The sequence below is a fragment of the Felis catus genome, chromosome A1, assembly GCF_018350175.1.
Source record: "Felis catus isolate Fca126 chromosome A1, F.catus_Fca126_mat1.0, whole genome shotgun sequence".
In the NCBI taxonomy this organism is placed as follows: domain Eukaryota; kingdom Metazoa; phylum Chordata; class Mammalia; order Carnivora; family Felidae; genus Felis; species Felis catus.
Window position 1 is genome coordinate 97,577,041 of NC_058368.1, and position 21,663 is coordinate 97,598,703.

Here is a 21,663-nt window from a genome sequence, read left to right on the forward strand (position 1 = left end):
ACAAACTACGAGATCATGACCTGAGCTGAAGTCAGACCCTCAACCGCTGCCACCCAGGCACCCCTTGCTTCATTGTCTCTTATGTGTATTTGGCCGATAATTCAGGGAGATAATGCAGAGTTAGAGTATCACATGGTTTCACAAAGCTCCTGGAAAAAAGAAAAATTTCTTAGGTTCTCCTATAGCAAATACAGATGGGTGATAGAAACAATTGGTGTGACAACCCATTTGCACACTGGAGATGCTTTACTAGTACGCAATTGTCTACCCAATGTATAGGTATGACCTATGTAATAGAACTTAAGCCCTACAGTATATCAGCCCCGAGTGAGCGTTAAATACATTTTAAAATCTGTATTCCTCCCACGTGCACGATACTTCCCAAAACTCCAGTATTTTCATCCTATTGCTTCTAGGTCAGGCTTGAGCCCCAGGATCCCATTATCAAAGTGAGGTCCAAGTGTTCATTTGGCTCCTTGAATGAGGTTCTTTGTGTAGAGTACTTCTCAGCCCAAAGACCTATCAACAAATGAGACACTTTCTGTGCCTTCCACACACCAAACACAGTTGTGAGACAGATAATACGGCTATCTCCTATTCTAAAAGAGGGGAAATCGGATTCACAGAGTAGTACCTGGTCCATAGAGATTCGTAAGTGTAAGTGGGCACCAGTCACCAGTCCCTTGAGTAATCCTCTTGCCTGGGATTAATTCTCCACTGCTCTTGCCTCCACCATGAGCTGTTTTTTGAGGTGGTGGTGGTGGTGGTAGTGGTGGTGGTGGTTGTTTAAGCACTGAGTTAGCCTTTTTCTAAAAATGGCCCATGTTTTTAACTGAAAAAGAGTGTCAGCCTATTTCTTGATGAGAAGTTTCAGGGTTCAAAGTCTTCTTTACATTTTATGCTATCCCCATCCCTAAGTTGAATCTAGTAAATTTGCTTTTAAAAACTGTGTGTAATACACTCAGAAGAAAGCCACACCCATGCTGTTTTCTCAAACAGCCTCTTAACTACTTGAGCTACCTCCAAATTTGCTGTGGTATACCACATTAAGATTCTTAGAAACTCCAGGGGTGCCTGGGTGGCTCAGTCGGTTGAGCGTCTGACTTCAGCTCAGGTCATGATCTCGCAGTTGATGAGTTCAAGCCCTGTGTCAGGCTCTGTGCTGACAGCTCAGAGCCTGGAGCCTTCTTCAGATTCTGAGTCTCCCTCTCTCTCTCTCTCTGCCCCTTCCCTGCTCATGCTCTGTGTCTCTCTGTCTCAAAAATAAATAAACATTAAAAAAGTTTTGAAAAGATTCTTAGAAATTCCATTATCTCCTAAAAAGGATCTACATGGCACACCCTGAAATCTTTCTGAGATCTCAACAAAATGACTTAGTAAACAGAATTTTGGCTATATCTCTACCTTGAGACCCTTGTAATTCATAACAATATTGAATAATTTTTTTAAATAAAACCATGAAGCCATTGTTAGGTAGAGAGACCCATGTGTGCATGCACACACACACACACACACACACAGATAATTCACACATAGAAGGAGCTAGCACACCAACTCTTCTCTGCAGATTGGTAATTGGAGGAAAAAGAAGGGATGTGATTGCAGGAGAACAGCATGGGAGTCATAGCTCACCAGGTGAGGGTGCTGTGCTAGGCATATTCCAGAAGTAGGAGCCTTCCTGTTTATTGTTTTGATTTATTTTAATTTTTTTTAATGTTAAACATTAAGCTTAATGTTGTGCACAAGCGGGGGAGAGGCAGAGAGAGGGAGACCCAGAATCTGAAGCAGGCTTGAGGCTCCAAGCTATCAGCACAAAGCCCAATGTGGGGCTCGAAACCACAAACTGCAAGATCATGACCTGAACTGAATTCCGACACTTAAGTGACTGAGACACCCAGGCGCCCCTTTTTGATTTTTTTTTATTTATTTTTGAGACAGAGCATGAGTGAGGAAGGGACAGAGAGAGAGGGGAGAGAGGGAGACACAGAATCCGAAGCAAGCTCCGGGCCCTGAGCTATCAGGACAGAGCTGGCACAGGGCTCGAACCCATGATCAGGTCAGATCATGACCTGAGCCAAAGTCGGGCACTTAACGGACTAAGCCACCCAGGCACCCTGATCCTTTCTTGTTTACAATCAAGTACAGGGTTGCCAACTTGGACTAGACATTTCATGGGTAAGTACACAAGAGAACTCCATAAATAGAGCAGGAGTTTCAGACCATATTTGTAGAAAGAATCTTTTAGAGTAGAATTGTGTGGCCAAAGACAAGACAAAACAGAACAAGCCTTTGTAGTATTTGGGATAGGCATAAGTGAGGTTTGAGATGTTCAAAAAGGAGAAAATAATTGAGGTGAGTTGAGGGAGAACCCACATAGACAAGGAGTCCAGTGGTGCAGTCACAGAAAAATATGGGTTCTAACTAGGGGCAGCAGTTTTATTTCTGTACAGAATGGCTCATAAGTTGGACACCTGGAACAGGCAGAGAACTTGTTTTCATGGGGAGGGTGGTTTATTGAATTGACCGAGATTGTGGATAAAGTCATCCTTTGAGGGGCGCCTGGGTGGCTCAGTCAGTTGAGCAACCGATTTTGGCTCGGGTCATGATCACGGTTTGTGAGTTCGAGCCCCGCATCAGGCTCTGTGCTGACAGCTCAGAGCCTGGAGCCTGCTTCGGAATCTGTGTCTCCCTCTTTCTGCTCCTCCCCCACTCATGCTCTGTCTCTCTGTGTCTCAGAAATAAACATTAAATTTTTTTTTTTAAAGCTATCCTTTGATGCAGGCAATAGTTCTAGCAAGCTTTCTTCAGAAGATCTGTGTTTTAGTTACTAAGTTATAGGAGATAAGTAATTCCGAATAGTGAAAAATACTCTGTGATGAAGGTATAATCACTAGTGATCTGTACTAGCTATGAGTGGGGGTTGTGGTCTATGGAAGTAATAGGAAAGATCATTGATTCCCAAATTTTTATTCTATCCTGAGTTTCTAGTCTGCATGATATTGAACAATTCTCCTACCCTACCCAATCTGCTCCTTGACTTCTTTTTTGGAAAGACATAGATACTCTTGACTCATATTGTTACCTTAAGGACAAGATTATATGTTAAGATAATGCTTTGAAAAGAGAAATAGGACTGGAAAGAGTTGAAGCAGTGGGTAGTCAGATAATGATTTGGGGGATGGTGAAGTTGTAGCCATGTTTTGAGTCAGGTACATTCATTGACAAACTTAAATGAAATTATAGTTAGAGCACAAAGGACACATAGGTGGTATTCCCATGGCTGCGTCTGAGGTGCACATCTCACTTCAGTGCTTTTGGTCTGCTGGAAAATGTTAGACCATATCTTCCTCCCCTCTTCACACTTCCTGGAGTGCTCTTTGCTCTGCCTGGAAAACTCCCATTCATCCTTTTTGACTTGCTTAGATGGAAGCTCTTTTGTGAAAACTCCATTCATCCCGAGAATGTGAGTCACTTCTGCTCTCCTTTGAGTATTTGTGCACACATTTTATTTTTTAACTTTTTTAAATGTTTATTTTTGAGACAGAGTGACAGAGTGTGCTTGGGGGAGGGGCAGGGAGAGAGGGAGACACAGAATCTGAAGCAGGTTCCAGGCTCTGAGCTGTCAGCCCAGAGCCCGACGCGGGGCTCAAACTCACGAACCGTGAGATCATGACCTGAGCCGAAGTCGGACCTTAACCAACAGAGCCACCCAGGTGCCCCTGTGCATACATTTTTGCTGCACATTTCATGGTTCTTTGTAGTTATTTTCTTACACTGAAAAAAGGAGGCTGGCAATGAGTAAGCAGAGTTGGGGCTTCCAACAAAAGAGAAGAGTATAGGAGAAACTGGATCAGAAAATTTTTGAAAACTTTACAAATTTGTCTAAAGTTAGTTCCTACCTTCAGCTGGGCAGAAGCAAAACCAGGTATGCACAGAAGTATTTCCAGCTATCTAGCTGTCTCTAATCCATAGGATTTATAGGGTGTTGGAGTTTTGGTCTGGGAGGATACATTAATCCAGATGGAGCTGCAATTATTTAAAACTATAGGCACTCAATAATGGACTAGGGATTAGATGATTCCTAGATCGTAATACTTTTTTTTTTATGATCCCACATTGGAAATATACAAGAGCTAGTCTGAAAGTGAAGTGATTCAAGTGTCTATTTGCTCAAGTAAGATAGGAAAGTGAATTACTTTGTTAATTTCTACATATTATTACACTGTGAAATAAGGTGGAGTCCTAAGTGTTTGCCAGAGTTAAAAGGAAGACTGGTAGTTCTCTGAAGACAGTAATGCAAGTCGCCTGAGATGGTAGAGTCCCCTTCCCCAGCCCCCTAAAGTAAGCCCGGAGGCAGTAGCCATTCTGCATGGTTTCTACCACTAGCACCTGTGGCCTGTCAGGTCTAGATGGCCCTAGTGAAGTGGGTGGCAGTGAGGGAAGGTGGCAGAGTCCTTGGAGAATTTTTAATTTCATATCATTTAAAAAATTTAGCATTTTTATGTTTTGCAAGGGAAGTATAGAACTTGAGAGGTTGAGGATAAAAGAGAAGGGATAGTTAATTGAATGTAGCCCATACAGCTAAAAGGGAGAGCTGGACAGGGGGAGGGCAGCAGAGAACCGTTGAGAGGGTTTGCTCGGATTCAGGGTGGTGAGAGGAAAGAAAGTCAAAATGAGTGGGTGCAGATGGTATTGTTGCCAGCTCCAGCAGGAAGTTGAGAAAACTCCCTCTTGATGATCTATATATTTTGTATGAAATAGGAAGTAGTAAGATGGTATATCAAGAGCAGGAAGGGTGGGGGAGGGAAAGATGTCTCAAGGAAAGGGGGAAAGATTGAACCCTTTTCATTCTACCCATGATGTAGGAGAATATCCAGGCTCCCTGCAGATTTAGCTGAGATTAGACGCCATGAGTCTGTAGAAAGTCAAGTCTTACCTTTTTGGGTTCTTCTTGAGTAGTTCCTATGGAACATGTGGAGAGCTGGAAAAATTTGCCAGTTGAGTACAAGGAGAGGGCATTGAGGTACAGGAAAAGGAGGCACTGAGTGACTCAAGTGCTGGTTATTGGGGTTAGGCCGGGTAGGAAAGGAAGCCGACTGGGAGAAATACAAGTCTATGTGAGGTTAAAGGAAGAGTCAAAAATCAGGTCAAGCCTGAGAGACTATAGTTGGAATATAGAATACTGAAGATAGATGATAGAATCTTTACATAGGTAAATATAGAAGGGGCTCTGGGCATTGCTGTTTTAGGGTGCAGTTGGGAACAAGGCAGATTACAGTGAAGCAATTACTGGGGTCCAGGTTGTAGCCACCATGACATCCTGGCTGACTCACAGCAGTCAAGCAGATGGTCTCCTCCTCATCAAACACTTTGTGCTTTGTCCTAAGTCATCAAGTTTACACAGGGCAGATACATTACTAGAATTCTCGGTGGGTGGTGATGAATATCACTGCTCATGGGTATTCAGGGATCGTTTCTAATTATTTGGAGGTGGGGAAGGATGGGAGTGTACAAATTCTTCATCCTAATTTAGTTGCATCACTGCCGACTCAAAAAGTGTTTAGAAAGTAAGTGCCTTTGTCCCTCCCTCTATTAGGCAGCACCACCAAAGACTGAGCTTGCCAAACCAGAAACCCTGTGAATCAACCTAGATGACTCTCCTGCCCTCAACCCCCACATCTCATCAATTTCCAGGGCCTGCATGGGACTTCTTCTTTCCAACCACTTTTTTAGGCCTTCAGTGTCTGTATTCATTTTCCACTACTGTCACAACAAATTACCACCAATATAAGGTTTTAAAACAACAAAAATTTATTATTTTACAGTACTATAGATACAGTATTGGTCTCAACAGGATAAAACTAAAGTGTCACCTCAAGAGCTGAGTTCCTTTTTGTAGGCTCTAAGGGAGGATCCCCTTTCCCTGCTCAGTTGGGTTAATGACAGCATTCACTTCCTTGTGGTTGTAGGACTGAGGTTCACATTTTTTGTTGCTGAAGTCCAATCCCAACTTTAGAGGCCACCCATTCCTGGGCTCCTAAACCAGGCCCAGTTCCTCTCATACTTTGAATCTCGTTCAAAGTTCACTTTATGGAACTCACATAATTATTTTAGATCCACTCAAATAATCCAGGATAAGCTCCCCATCTTGTGGTCTTTGAACTTAATCACATCCACAAAGTGTACCAGAGATTAGGGAGTGGACGTGTTTCCTAGATTCATTATTCTGCCGACCACAGCATCCCAACCTGACATATTTCAATAACTTCATAAGCAAGTTTCCCAGCTCTGGCATTCTCTATGCTGTTTTCAGATTAACCTTTCTAGAACAACGAATGACATGTCTCCCATGATTTAAATGCTTTACCCAGGGTCAAATTAATGCTCTTTAGCTCCCATAGGAAACAAAACAAAACAACCAAACAAGACACATTTGGATTTTGTCCTCTTTTGTTATTTTACTTTCATTCCAATCTACACTTCACTTGTTCCCAACCCTTCTTAATACTTGAAAAATGCTTCCTGTGCCCATTTCTGCACCTGACTCATATTCCTTCTCCTAAACCCAGCTCAGACATCAATCACCTCCTTCAGGAAGGTTTTCCTGACACTCCCTTCCCCATAGCTATAGACACAGGAGAGTGTACTTTTCTAAACACCCTTGAGCCTTATGCATATTCCTATTTGGGGCATTAAACACAAATGTGTTGTGATTTTCTGGTCTATTTCACCTACAAAGTGTTTACGTTTGTGTCTCCCAGCCATATTGTGCCACTCCTAAATGTGTAACGTTGGGCAGGCTGTTTCACTTCACTATGCCTTCTCTTTCTCTTTGTGAAATTAAGGTAGCTATAGGATCTGTGAGGATTAGAACGGTGACCTGCACATACTAAGTTTTGCTAATATTAATATTCCCAACCCTCTCCACAGAGCCACCTTATAGGAGGTGTTTAATGGGTGTTTGTGGTATGGATGGATTGATCGTGCTCCCATTAAGGTCAGAACCTTCATGCACTGCTACCCCGGGTCAGGGCTCCTCAGCAGAAGTAAGGCCCAGATTCTGCCCCATCCCCAGAGGGAGAGCTAGCCGTTGGCCCCAAAGGCAGAAGTCCTAGTGAAGTCCGTGGAAGTGATTGAGACCAGACTAACTCCCTAGGAGCCAATTATCCTTTAACTGCAACCTCCGTGAATGGAAAGCAGGAATAATGAGTGTGTCAGACATCACCGGGTAGACTTGAGGCTAGTATAGGCTGCAAAGCCAAAAAAAAAAAAAAAAAAAAAAAAAAAAAAAAGTGGGATTGTGGGATTTGGGATTTAGGTGCTTATATATAGGGATATTTCTCATCAATACTAGTGGCAAATGACACCAACAGTCATGCATATCTGTTTCATCTAGGCAGGGTGTAACCATGCATGAGCACATCTAACCGTCTCAACATACTGTGAGGCTGGTATCTCATTTTTCAACTGAAGAAACAGAGGCCCAAACGTGTCCCTCAAGCCACCTGCCCCCTCCAGTGTATAGGTCTCTCCTTCCAGTCCGGATTCAGCTCCCAGGCCGTTGCCTGGCCCTCCTCCGCGTTCTAGGGAGCACCTGCCGCCCCACCCGGGGTGTCAGGTTGGGTTCGCCCCGTCCAGAATACCCGGTTGCTCCTCTCAGCCCCAGAGCCTCCTAGATCATTTACCTAGCCCTACTGCCCTACTTCTCCCGCGCTTTCTCCACTTCTCCTCTCCTCTTCCCGCCGGCTCAGCACGGGGATTCCGAGCCCCTCCTCCCACCTCCGCCCCCGCTCTTATAGCTCCTTCTGGCCCCGCCCGCGGCATTATAGCTCCTCCCACACCCTGTCTCGGCTCCTCCTACCTGGCGAGTTCGGACCGCAGCCTCCTGGCTCCGCCTCTCAGCTCCGTTTCGATCGTTTAGCCTCGCCCACATCCCCGCCCATGGCCTCTCCTCCCCGGCGGCCTCTGCCCTCACTCCCTTGGCTCCTCCTCTCAGCTCCGCCTCCGACTCCTAGCTCCTTATAGCCCCGCCCAGACCTTCTAGCTCCTCCTCCTGGCCCCGCCCCGACTTCCTAGAGCCGCCCGTAGCCCCGCCCCTGGCCCCTCCTCTCCCCCCGCCCCGGCCGCTCCGCTCCTCCCCGCGCCCGGCCCGCCCCGCCCCGCCCCCGGCCCCTGGCTCCTTTTCTCCCGCCGGCTCAGGCCCGCGCTCCGCTGATCGGTCCGCGGAAGCCCGCGAGCGTTCGAGCCGCTAGGGAACTCCGCGCCGTCAGATTTCCAGGTTCGCCTCTGTGTCCTGGCGCCACCGCGCCCTCCCTTCCGAGTAAGTGCCTCCCGGGCGCGCCGGTCTCTCCCACACCCTCGCGGGGCTCCCCCGGCCTCTGGGCTGCGGGCTGCTCCTGGGGGCGCGCTTTCCGCTCCCCTAGACTTTCGGGAGTGAGTGGGTGTGAGTGGGTGCATGTGAGCGAGTGTGTGTGTAAGTGTGTGTGCAGGCGCCCACAGCTCCGGAAACTCCCCGGAGTTTTACCCAGTTTCTCCGTCGCAGCGACTAATCTGAGACCTCCAGCTAGCAGCCCTTACCGACTTGGGCCGACCCCTTAACTTCCACCTCTTGCCCTGAGTCCCACTCGCGATTCCTTCCTTCCTTCCTTCTGTAGACGCGGCCCCCGCTATGTTGTCATGCCTGCCTGTTAACAGCTCATCCTGTCCAGAGGACTGCCCGGGTTATCACGATGCCCCAGATTGCAGACCGAGATGCTGGCCTGAGATTGTAATCCTACCCTGCATTGTAAAACGGGCAGACTAGAGTTTTTGCCTTGAGATCGTTTGGTGGAGATTTGCTTTGAAGAAGAAAGGTGTGTGTGTGTGTGTGTGTGTGTGTGTCCGTCCTTGTGCCCGCTCGTGTGACACTCGAGCCCAAAGCACCTGATGCAGGAACATCTGATGAATGTCTTAGGACCCAGGGAAGCTGATAAGCATGTTCAAGCCAGGCTGACCAACCAAACTTTGACATTTCTGAAGGATGTTTATTGATTCAGTGACACAGTAATGCTAAAGCCAGCTAATTAACCAAAACACAGCACTCAGTAAAAAGGGCAGTAACCTGCGGGATCATGGAAGGAAGGGGACATATTGGAGAGCCCATTCTTGCAACAAAATCCTTGATTTACTTAAGACTCATAATTCCATGCCTCTGTAAATTATTTTATTGGGGGTGGGGTCAACACTACCTCAATATATGGTACATTTCTGCGTTAAAAAAAAGTTAGGGGCGCCTGGGTGGCACAGTCCATTGAGTATTCGACTCTTGATCTCAGCTCAGGTCTTGATCTCACAGTCCTGTGTTCAAGCCTAATGTTGGGCTTCTCACTGGGCATGAAGCCTACTTTAAAAAAAAAAGTTAATTTAAAAGTTTAATTTTAATCTGTACTTGAATCCAAGCATAAAATGATTCCCTGGTTGCTGTGGTTCCATCTAATTCTAAGTCTCTGAATTCTGTATCTCGCTTTATTCTTGCTATGTTCTTGCCGTGAAAGTAGAGATCCCCATAAAATTTCCCCACTTCCTTGATAAGAATTCATTTAAGACATGCTGATATGGAGAAGACATATCAAATAGAAAATTTTCATTGAGGTGTAAGGGTGGCAGAAAACTTGGTGGCTAAAGGAAATCACCGAAACAGAGCAGCCTTTAAGTTGCCATTGTCTCTTGGCATATGAATGCACGAGTTGATAAATCACTTTAAGTGCTGCTTATCACAGCAGATATTTTTATCCTGGTTTCAATCCTGTGTTAACACAAAAGTGTTTCCACAGCGTTTTAACTAAGGAAACATTATGCTGTGAAATGTAAGCATATGACTCCATCTGTCTTAAAGGAAAGAAATAATTATCACACTTAATTAAACACCTGGAAACATTTATTGCCACCTTCTAATTAGATCTGTCATGGGGAGTTAAGTCAGCAAGTTATTGCTAATATTCTAGCTGGTAACACAATTAGCTTTTCTGTAGATTTTTGGACGGCTGTTTCCCCCACCCCCATAGCCATTAATTGCCTCTTCCGTCCCTTGCCTACCTTTTGAGTTTTTACCTGTAATTTGAGTAACTTGTTTGGGACAGTGAATTCTGCCTACCCTCCTGTAAAATGTGAAAGCTTTAGATATTGGATGTTTCGTATTAACTGTTTTGCATGAACAGATGTAGGCCTCCTAAGCCATTATATTCATCTAGGTTATCTGATAATAAATCACTGAATAGAAGAAAAGTATAGTGATTCTGCATGAATGGGCCCTTAAAATTTTTTTTTCTTTAAGGGAGGCCTTTAATCTCATGTGCCTTTTGGTCTAGTGTGTTTAAATTCAATGAGAAAATGGGTGGTGTGACCTGGAAAATCTCATCTTCGTTGTCCCTTAATTTTCTGTTTCTGACTAGATTACCAGATAGAGTCTTCATCTCGATAGTGATGTGTTGTGAGCACAGGCCGTTGTGGGTTCCCAACAGAATGGAGGAAACCGAGGGTGAACGTGTACACCACAAGGACCAGAAACAGAGTTATTTTATGAGGTCTGTTCTCTGCAACTCTTTGCTCTTTTGAAATTGGAGGAAAGGATGTGTGGAGAGAAATGATTGCATCCAAACAGTACTCATTAGGAAATGCCATGTCGGGGGAGGAGTGAGTTTCTAGATGGTTTATGGCTCCGGGTAGCTTCACAGAGCTGATCCTTGCAATGGAGACTGCCATATTAATTGATCCACCTAATCCTTTTCTGCTTGGGACAGCCTCTTGGAACAAACACATTTCCTCCCGGAAGATTTCAAAGATTTCATCGGTGCTCAGTCAGAACGGAGTTTTGTTTCCGCACCTCACAGAATTGTCAGTTCCCCATCCCCTCCATCTTGGCACACGTTGAAGGGATTGGACGTGGGGTCACCTTCAGAAGGCAGGGGAGGATCAGTGATAACACGTAAGGGCCACCTGTTTTCTCACGGAGGGGAAAGGGAGCGTTAGTGTCATCCCAGGACCAGGAACGCTGCTTTGGGCAACGGGGCCATGCACAGGGGCCTACCTGGATAAAAGAGTGGCCAGTGTCCCCTCATGTGGCATTCTCAGAGCCTGAGCTCTGATACAGAAGTTCAGGGAAGCACTGGGTGTGGTGGTAGATTAACTTTTATCACCTCACCCCTCCTCACGCTGACCACATCCTGCGTTTAATACCAAATGCACACAGTAAGAACTCAACAAACACTAGAAAGGAGCTTTGAACACCCGAACCTGTATGTTTTCCTGTGGGTAACAATTTACTTTCCACTCTCCTGTCCCTGGTTTTGATGACTGTGGCCCTGGAATCTGAGCCGACTGCAGTTTCTAGACTTTTGTCCATCAGTGGTGTTTACCAACAGCTGAACATGGATGATTTTTCAGGGTAAAAAAAAAAAGAAAATTCAGTGAACCTTGTTGCAAAATGTAAACGAGATCAAGTAGTATCCAGTGGACATCAGTTGGCATTCCACAGTTTGGTGTAAGAGGAGGAAATGAGCTACAAGTGGAGAGTAGATAATTCTAGAAATGAGCGGCACCAGGCCCTTTAGAGACCACATGGCCGGTGGGTCTAAGACCATAACTTTTGCTGTTGTACAAGTCTGGAGATGCATCCCCTCAGGCCATCTTGAAGGAGGGGAGCATCATTCTTTCACACAGCAGGGATTTATTGAGCTCCTACTGTGTGCACAGTCCTGCACAACCCTCTCATGTTCACACAGAGGGTTCTAGGGTTGTTGGAAACTTAGAAAGATGTTGGTAGGAACTGCCCCAGGTCTCTTGACAGTGGCAAAAGTGGGTTTAGAATTCTTCTGTTTCACAAAGTACAGGCACTTCCTTAGGATAGAAGAACCATTTTCAAAATGTTTTAATTTCACAGTAATAAGAAACCCAGGGACGCCTGGGTGGTTCAGTTGGTTATACATCTAACTCTTGATTTCAGCTCAGGGCATGATCTCATGGTTTGTGAGTTTGAGGCCCGAGTAGGGCTCAGCGCTGACAGCCTGGAGCCTGCTTGGGATTCTCTCTTCCTTTCTCTTTCTGCCCCTCCCCCGCTCATGCCTGCACATGCTCTCTTTCAAAATAAACATTAAAAAAAAAAAGAAAGAAACTGAAATAAGCACATTTCTTCTGATGTCTTTTTCAAAAAACCAGCAGTATAATTGTGATAATCCTGATTCCATAGGACTTTGTTTCCTTAGCTTTTTATGTCGGGCAGAGAAGTTATCTGAGAAACTTGTTTTAAAATGTCATAGGTTGTGCACTAATCACTTAATATCCACCCGTTTTTAGAGGGCTGCTTTTTTTCTTTCTTTTTTTTTTTTAATTTTTTTTTTCAACGTTTATTTATTTTTGGGACTGAGAGAGACAGAGCATGAACGGGCGAGGGGCAGAGAGAGAGGGAGACACAGAATCGGAAGCATGCTCCAGGCTCTGAGCCATCAGCCCAGAGCCCGACGTGGGGCTCGAACTCACGGACCGTGAGATCGTGACCTGGCTGAAGTCGGACGCTTAACCGACTGCGCCACCCAGGCGCCCCAGGCTGCTTTTTTTCTAGAAGCAGGTACTTAGGGTTCAGAACCAAGGTAGCAGAGGTTCAGAACCATCTGCAGGGTTAGACGGGCCTTGACAAATTTGTTTGCCCAGCGTTGTGCTTTTTTATGTAGAATGAGAGGGATTCTAGACCAACAGGACCGTATTTCTCTCAAGGTGACTGGGGGCCAGGGGTGTAATCATCTTCCCCACCATAAAAAAATGGGTGAGAGGTCACAGGAATGGGCCTCTGCTCGAGCACCCCAAGCTGATTTATAAACAAATTGAGGTTTGTTTCTTTAATAACAGAGAATGGAATGAAATCCAAAATTCCACTTGTTGTAGTTTCCGTAAACATTGGAAAAAGGATGATTTTTAGTTTAGTCACGAAGTGGTTGGTTCACATGAGTCTGCGGGAATCAGCTGTTCATGTCTCAGCCACACTGGCTGTGTGACTTTGGACAATCCACTTAACCTCTCTGGGCCTGTTTCTTCACCTAAAAACTGGGGATAGTATTTACATCACAGGTTTGTTTTGTGGATTGAAAAGCACAGTGTTCCTCTCCTGTTGTCCACTGTGCAGAAGGCCCCCAGAAAGCAGTGGGGTTTTCTGGCTTGGCCAAATTGGTCTCATTTCAAGAGGCTGGTGTCTGTACTGGGTTATAGCAGAGTGGAGAGGGAGAGTGATAACTTGTACCACATGTGCTTTTAGCCTGAACTTTCTTTCTTTTTTTTTTTTTTTTCCTGTAATGATGCCAGAGGAGCCCAGAGAATGGAGTGAATATAGCACTATTTCAATGATTCCCAGCTGCAAGGTCATGTGATTATAGAGCGAAATCTTGCTGCTCCCACTCAGGCTAAAGAGAAAGGAGCCAGAGCAGGGCATCTGGGTTTTATGTGTCTGAGCATGAGAAGAGCCACAACATCCTGGTAGCCTCCCCGTGCACGAGGGAAGCTTTAAAAATCACATTGCAGGGGTGCCTGGGGGGCTCAGTCGGTTGAGGGTCCGGCTTCGGTTCGGGTCATGAGTTCGAGCCCTGCGTCTGGCTCTGTGCTGACAGCTCGGAGCCTGGAGCCTGCTTTGGATTCTGTGTCTGCCTGTCTCTCTGCCTCTCCCCTGTTCGTTCTTGTTCTCTCTCTCAAAAATAAAGAAACATTAAAAGAAAATTTAAAAACCTGTTGCAGTTCAGAAGTGAGCCTTGGGTTGGCCTTTCACCCCTGGAAGTCCTTGTTTAAAAGAGGTAACAGATGAAACCAGATTATCCAAGACAGACAGGAAGATAGGTCTCAACGGCCCTTGATGTTGCAAAGGGACTCTTGCTAGCATGTCCTCGAGGGAAGTTGTGAGGTTTTCAGAGGGCAGGGATACATCTTCGGGGCTGTCCACTGGGGCAAGGTCTGCTGGGCACACTGCTCTCTCTCTCTCTCTCACTCTCTCTCTGTCTCTCTCGCAGGGCACGCAGTAAACTCACATGTTTTTGAAAGGAGCCAACCTTCTCCTCCCCTGGTCATTATTTAAAAAAAAAAAAAAGTGCACCTGTGCAGCTCAGTCGGTTCAGCATCTGACGCTCGGTTTTGGCTCAGGTGCCGATCTCACGGTTTGTTGAGATCGAGCCCCACGTCGGGCTCTGTGCTGACAGGGCAGAGCCTGCTTGGGATTCTCTGTCCCCTTCTGTCTGTCTGTCTGTCTCTCTCTCTACCCCTCTCCCACTCGAGCTGTCTCTGTCTCTCTCAAAATAAATAAACTTAAAAACAAAAAAAGGCATTTTCTTACAATATGACTGTCCACCAGAGTGAAGGAGGCAGGGGTTGTGGTGTGTGCTCTTGCAGACCTATTTGTATTCGTCCTTCCCCACCTCGAGCCCTGGAGCTGACTGTTCAGGCTCTCTCTCGCTCGCTCTCTCTCTCTCTCTCTCTCTCACACACACACACACACACACACACACACATCCACACACGCAGATACAACTGAGGAATTCTGCAGAAATGCCAGTCTTGTGAGAAAACCTGCAGACGCAATGTTGGCGACAGAATGCAGAGTTCAGAGCAAGTCTCATGAATCAGACCTTCAAGAAGTAAAGTCTCCCACTTGGTTGCAACCACTCAGTGATCAGGAAGTAATTCCTTTGTTTTCCTTGCTCCTCTCTTTATTTTATTTATTTATTTATTTATTTATTTTAAATGTTGTTTTAATGTTTATTTATTTTTGGGACAGAGACAGAGCATGAACGGGGGAGGGGCAGAGAGAGAGAGGGAGACACAGAATCGGAAACAGGCTCCAGGCTCTGAGCCATCAGCCCAGAGCCCGACGCGGGGCTCGAACTCACAGACCGCGATATCGTGACCTGGCTGAAGTCGGACGCTTAACCGACTGCGCCACCCGGGAGCCCCATTGCTCCTCTCTTTAAAAAGATGAGGTCGTTTTCTGAGAAATGGCTGGTGTTTGATTAAATACTGTCACCACCCTAGGGCAGAGCAGTCGGGTTTAGTGACAGGAATCCCTTTGCCTCCGTGAAGGGAGAGGCCCCCAGGAACCCACAGAGTGTACCTGGGACAGGTGAATGAGCTCACACCTCCCCTCTTAGCCACTTTGCTCCTTTGCCTTTCTGGCCTGGAAAGGTCAATAGTGCCTCAGAGAACGGCTGGTATCACTTGCCAGGGTAAGAGACCATCTGTCAGTAGGGAGGATGCAGGGGGTCCCTGCCCTGAGTGCCCTAAGTGGGATGGTGGTTATCTGTGCAGCCACAAAGGTGATACACCAAATGAAATGAACTTTTGTAGTGTGCTCCCAAGCTGACTGCGAGTCAGAATCACCTGGGACCCTGGACACAAAAGGTGCAGATTCCTGGGCCCCACTTACTATAGGATCACAAAGGCTGGGCCTGGTAACCGGTATTTTTTTATGATTATTTTTAACTTATTTTTGAACACCAGCAGGGGAGAGGCAGAGAGAGAGAGAAAGAGGGAGACACAGAATCCAAAGCAGGCCCCAGGTTCTGAGCTGTCAACCCAGAGCCTGACATGAGGCTTGAACCCATGAACTACGAGACCGTGACCTGAGCCGAACTTCGACGTCCAACCAATGAGCTACCCAAGTGCCCCTTTGTTGTTGTTTTTGATTTTTAATATTTATTTTTGAGAGAGAGAGAGAGAGAGAGAGAGAGAGAGAGAGAGAGAGATATCAAGGGCAAAGGAATGGCAGAGAGAGAGGGGGACAAAGGATCATAAGCAGGCACTGACCACAGAGAGCCTGATGTGGGGCTCAAACTTGAACCACAAGATCATGACCTGAGCCCAAGATGGACGAAGTCCTAGGCACCCCAAATCTGTATTTCTTGACTAATGCATTACAATCTCAAACCCCCTAGCCTGGGAGACCAGTTGTTTTGTCTTGTTTAATAAAGATTAGTCAGGCAGCAGATACCTGTAGGGTTGTTTTTTGTTTGTTTGTTTTGGAGCAAGGGGTGCTTTTGGCAGTGGAAAGAGCAAATCTCTTGAAAGTGCAGCATGGCTTTAAAGTTTAAAGAAGATTAAAATGAACTTGCACAAAATGAACACCTGTGTACCCATCCTGAGAAATAGCAAAGTGGTTTTTCTAGTAGGCCTTCACCGGGTTGAGAAATGTTGACCCAACGATGAGGTCAGAAACAAAAAATAACAACCAAAACCAATAGTGGTGTCCCATGACGAGGTAAAGGAACTGAGAGCCATGAAGCAGAGACATCGGGGAATGTGCTCAGCGTTCATTAGTTAAAACTCTAGATATCAAGTCAGTGGCTATGCTGACATCATCGGCTAGTGTGCCGGCAGACTGGAGGCCATCTCTTGGGGCTTTGTTGATCACTCATGTAGGATGGACATGCTTTTTTCAGGAGTGGCAGATGCTGGGAGGAGCTCCAGGCCCAAGTGGCCTGTTAGGCCTACCCTAGGCCTCCTCCCTGTCATGAGGTCCTGTTCCCAGAGTGGCCCTCTGTTTTCAAAAATGGTGGGCAAAGGGAAAATGGAGAACAGGCTGTTTTCTCTCTTTGATGCCATTTGCTATAACTGCCTCCTCTTCTCCTTTTTCTCTTCCTCCTCTCCCCCGCCCCTTCCGCCCTTCCCCCTCTACCTCTTCCTCCTCCTGCTTCTTTTTTAGATTTCTTTTTCTTTTTTGCATTTTGAGTTGGGCTGGTACTTGAGACTTTCTCCCCTATTTCTGAATTCTGGTCACTTTTCAATTTATCATTCTGATAAGGGCCATGGAGAATATTAAAGGTCTCCCACCGATGATACATACTAGTAATTTTAGTAGAACCCTCTAGGTTCTTTCCCTCTAGGTTTAGACGTTTGACCAGAGACCAACAAGGATGGAAATGGACCAATCTGAGTCACGCTTGAGCCCTTCCTCTCTAGGCAGCATGCCAGGGGGCCTTCGAGCCTCACAATGTGGGGAAAGGGGTAGACGGACGGGGCCGGATGGTGGCTTGCAGAGACCGAGAGCGCGGGCAGCGGATTAACCAGCCCGGTCTTCCCGATACCCACGTGGACTCTGGGTTCCCTCCAGGCACACCCCTAATTTACCTTCAATAGTTCTGTTCCCTTTTATGGTTGTCCGTGGCGTTTGTATATTCATGATAATAAATAGTATGCTGTATCGCTGTATCAGTTTGCTGGCACTGCTATAACAAAACCAGACTGAGTGGCTTTAACAGCAGGTGTGTGTTTCTCACAGTTCTGGAGGGCAAAAGACCAAACTCAAGGTTGATTTCTCCTGAGGCCTTTTACTGTGGCTTGCAGGCCGCCACCTTTCTCTTGTTTTCTCGCCCAGCCTTTTTTTCTTTTTTTCCACGTGCTTGTGTCCTTGATGTCTCTCTCTCTTTATTAAGGACGTCAGTACTGTTACATTCGGTCCCCACCCTTGTGATCTCATTTCCCTTTGATTATCTCTTTAAAGGTCATATCTCCAAATACCCTTATGTTGGGAGTTGGGGCTCCAAGCTATGAGTTTTGGGGAAAGCAGTTCTATCTAGAACAACCACTTTTGTAAAGAATATTACAAATATGATAGTGTCAGGGTTTATGTTTACTATGTATCATATCCAGAAATCATGGTTATTATTTTTCACTTTAAACAATTACCTTTTGAAAAAATTTAAAACATGAGGAAAAAAGTGTTTTTTTTTTTTTCTGTTTATCAACTTACTTACTGTATTTGGGGCTCTTCATTCTTTAGTGTAGACCCGCATTTCCATCAGGTGTTTTTTTTGTCTTCCAGCCTTTAGAACTTCCTTTATTATTTCTTGTCGCTCAGATCTGCTGGCAACAAATTCTGTCAACTTCTTTTGTGCATATGCCTTTAATGTCTGTGTGTCCAGTTTTCTCCTTAAATGTTTGTTTATTTATTTATTTTTGAGAGAGAGAAAGAGGGAGAACACAAGGAGGAGGGGCAGAGAGAGAGGGAGACAGAATCTGGAGGAGGCTCCAGGTGCTGAGCTGTCAGCACAGAGCCCAATGCGGGGCTCAAACTCACAAACCGTAAGATCATGACCTGAGCCAAAGTTGGACACTTAACCAACTGAGCCAGCCAGGCGCCCCCAATTTCCCTCTTATAAGGACACCAGTCATATTGTCTTAGGGCTTATCCTGACGGCCTCATTTTAATTGAATCATGTCTTTAAAGATCCAAATCACCTAATATAGTCCTGTTTTGAGGTACTGGGGTTAGGGCTTCAACAGTTGATTTTTGGAGGCAGTAACAATCAGGACACTTTAGGTGGCATGTAAGAAAATGCCCCACTAACAGAGGTTTGAGCGGTAAAGTCATTAACTTTATAAACAGAGGGCAGTCTGGGGTTGGTCCCATCCGAGGTTTAACCAATGGCTCAAATCACCAGGAACCAGGTTCTTTTCATCCTTCCCTCTCCCATCCTTAGCATGTTACCTATTCTAATGCAGAGTTGCTGCCTCATGGGCAGAAAATGGCATGCTTAGCAACAGGCATTGCATGCTGTCCCCAACCTCATTCAAAGGCAGGAAGTGTGTGTGTGTGTATGTGTGGAGGGGAGATACGGGGCACAGAGAGGGTGGTGATAAATCTGTTCTGTAGTGTCCATCTCTTTACATCCGGGGGTGAGATCTTTCTTGAAGTCTCCTCAAGCCTCACTGGGCAGAACTGAGTCAATGGCTACAAACGAAGCCGTGAAAGTGAGTAGGAGTTGTTGAGAGAAAACTCTCCAGTGGGAGGTTGGCTGTGGCCATAGGAAGAAGGGAGAGGACATGATGAGGCCCCAGGTTCCCACGCTCTAGAAGCTGTGTAACTAAGGCCATCGCTATTCCTGATAATAATAAAACCAGGTTTTATTGGAATTGAAACTAAACACCCATGATGAGTAGTTGGGAGAAAAACAGAAGATGTGAGAGGTGTTGAAAATCACATGTACTTAATTACTACTGGCAGTGACTTTTTAATGCTAAGGGCCATGAGTTTATAAAAATAGCCGTACTTACTTTGGAGATGGCACCCTACATCCAAACCTGGAAGATGTCCATCAAATAGAGAGGTCTTCATGTTCCTGGAAATGCTCACGACCACAATAGCAGTAATCATGACCATTTATGGAGTACTTACACGGGATCAGCCACTGTGCTGAGTGCCTCATACGTGTTATTTCGTTTCATTTTGATAATAGATCTGTGAGAATGGTATTAGTGTTTGTTTTTTAAAATTTTTGTTTGATGTTATTTATTTTTGTGAGAGAGAGAGACAGCACAAGTAGGGGAGGGGCAGAGAGAGAGGGAAACACTGAATCCGAAGCAGGCTCCAGGCTCTGAGCTGTTAGCACAGAGCCCAACCCGGGGCTTGAGCTCACGAAGTGTTGAGATCATGACCTGAGCCCAAGTCGGACACTTAACTGACTGAGCCACCCAGGCGCCCTGACAATGGTATTAGTGTTAATCCGCATTTACAGGTGAGGAATTGAGTTTGGGGAGGTTAAGCAAACCCCTAGATGGCTGGCAGAGCTGGGATTCATACCCCGGAAGTTCAACTGCCTCCCTTAGGTGTGCTCTGAGCTGCCGCAGGGCAGTCCTTCTCCATAAAACTGCTACAAACTCCCTCGTTTTCTGGGAACTCGCAAAGGCTGTTATCTCTCCGGCCAGCCAGTGTCTCCTTCATGGATAAAAGTCCTGTGATTATTTCAGCTGTAATTCACATTTCAGAGTAAGAGTGTGGACCTTCAGAACCCATGGAATGGCACCTCTCAAGTGGAGAAGGTTAAGTTGGATGTCCTATTTTGTATGGGGAAAATGACGGACGATGTAAATAAACCCAGAGAAATGTATCTTCTGTCGTTGGCTCGTGCAGCAGAGTGCCAGTCTGAGTGTTGGTAAATCTGCCCTCGGGTTTATAGAGTGTTGTGTGAGGCAGATTTCCTAAAACCTGGGATAGCTTCTAGACAGTCACAGTGCAGAGTCTGCACCCTGGGGAATACCTAGGCAGCTAGGGGTTGGCCGTAGTAGGACTGTGTATGCTTCTTGTCCCTCTGGTGGCTCTGGTGCCAGCAACACAGCACGGTCACTGCTCCAGTGTCCTGTCCCCACAGCTCAGAACCAGCGCAGACCCCGTGAGCCTGTATTTCTTCACTCATTTCCTGACCTCATGTTGCTAAAGCTCTAACAACACCTTGCATGTGACAGTTCAGTTAGATTTTAGGATTGCTAAAGTTTTGGGGGAAAAGTTTTGTTCATTTGCAGCCTGAAGCTACTGTTGCTAATAGCTTGCCTGGGGGTGCTGAGTAAGGGAGAGAATAAGGGGTGTAAATAATTATGGGAACTGGAAGATGTATGCTGAATGTTACAACTTTGAGTCAAGTGGTGACTCTCAAGTCTGTAAGAACCTAGTCGGTATCCAACAGCTTTTGGCTATTCCAGTAGGCATCCAAGAGGGTTTTTTTTTTTTTCTTTGCAACAAGGTGTTTTTATTAAAGCGTGTGGACAGGACCCCTAGGCAGAAAGAGCTGCCAAGAGGTCATTTTATAAAGTTTATTTATTTATTTTGAGAGAGTGAGAGCATGGGGTGGGGAGACGGGCAGGGAGAGAGAATCCCAAGCAGGCTCTGCACTGACAGCACAGAGCCTGAGGTGGGGCTCGAACCCCTGAACCATGAGACCATGACCTAAGCCGAAGTCAAGAGTCTGATGCTTAACTGACTTAGCCACACAAAGCTCCCCGCCACGCCTCCCCCCCCACCCCCAGGTAATTTTGAATTGACATTGCCTTCGGCATATTTTGGAGCACCTATTTGCTTGTGAAATGTTATAAGGGAAGTTTTAATCAGACCATTATAGATGCAATCATTTACTTTAAACATGAAAGTTTCACTGAAACAGAAATCCTTCCTAAGACACCAGCTCCCAGCCGGTTTGTTCCAGGGCTCCTTTGTCCTCTATACCTTGGAATCTCTTCCATCAGTTGGCTCTTTCTATGCTGACACACCTTGATTTTCTTTAATGCTTTTTTTTTAAACCTTTGCATTGTAAAATAAAACATAAATGCCCAAACCCACAGAAAACAAACACACACTTGAGTGACTTTACTGTAACAGGAACGCTCATATAACCATCACTCCAGGCAAGAAATAGCATTTGGCCAGCCACGCCACAAGTGCCTTTGCGTACCCAGCCCCAGTCACGTTCTCCTTCGTCCCTCCAAAAGTAAATGCCATCCTGACTTTTATTGTAATCACTTCCTTGGATCTCTTCATGGTTTTATCGCCCACGCGAGCAGCCTGACCCAACAATAGTTTAGTCTTGCTCATTTTTTAAAAAACTTGTAATCTCTTGTAATCTACAGATTCCCTTAACATCCTCCCCCATTTGAAAAAAAAAAATGTATATGTATATTTTTGTTATTGTTGAAGGAGCTGGGCTGTTTGATCTGTAGAGTTTCTCACAGTGTTGATAACAAAAAAGATGTGCACTCTTGGTGAGGTGAAGCTTGTGCCTTTGCCCACTATTTCCTGCATCTGGGTCGGGAGACTTGATCACACTCAGGTTTGATCCCTTTGGCAAGATTACAAGTGTTGTGGGGTTCTTTCACAGAAGGCTTCTTCCACTC

At 45.7% G+C, this 21,663-nt stretch overlaps 1 protein-coding gene across 1 annotated transcript in view; it reads left to right on the top strand.

Moving 5' to 3' along the window:
- Positions 1-8,177: 8,177 nt before the first annotated feature.
- The window catches only part of TNFAIP8 (TNF alpha induced protein 8), a 132,586-nt gene continuing 119,100 nt past the window's right edge, over positions 8,178-21,663 (top strand). Inside the window, exon 1 of the mRNA XM_006927543.5 lies at positions 8,178-8,320. Within this exon, the coding sequence (XP_006927605.1) occupies position 8,320 (1 nt within the window). The 5' untranslated portion in view covers positions 8,178-8,319. The remainder of the gene's footprint in view (positions 8,321-21,663) is intronic.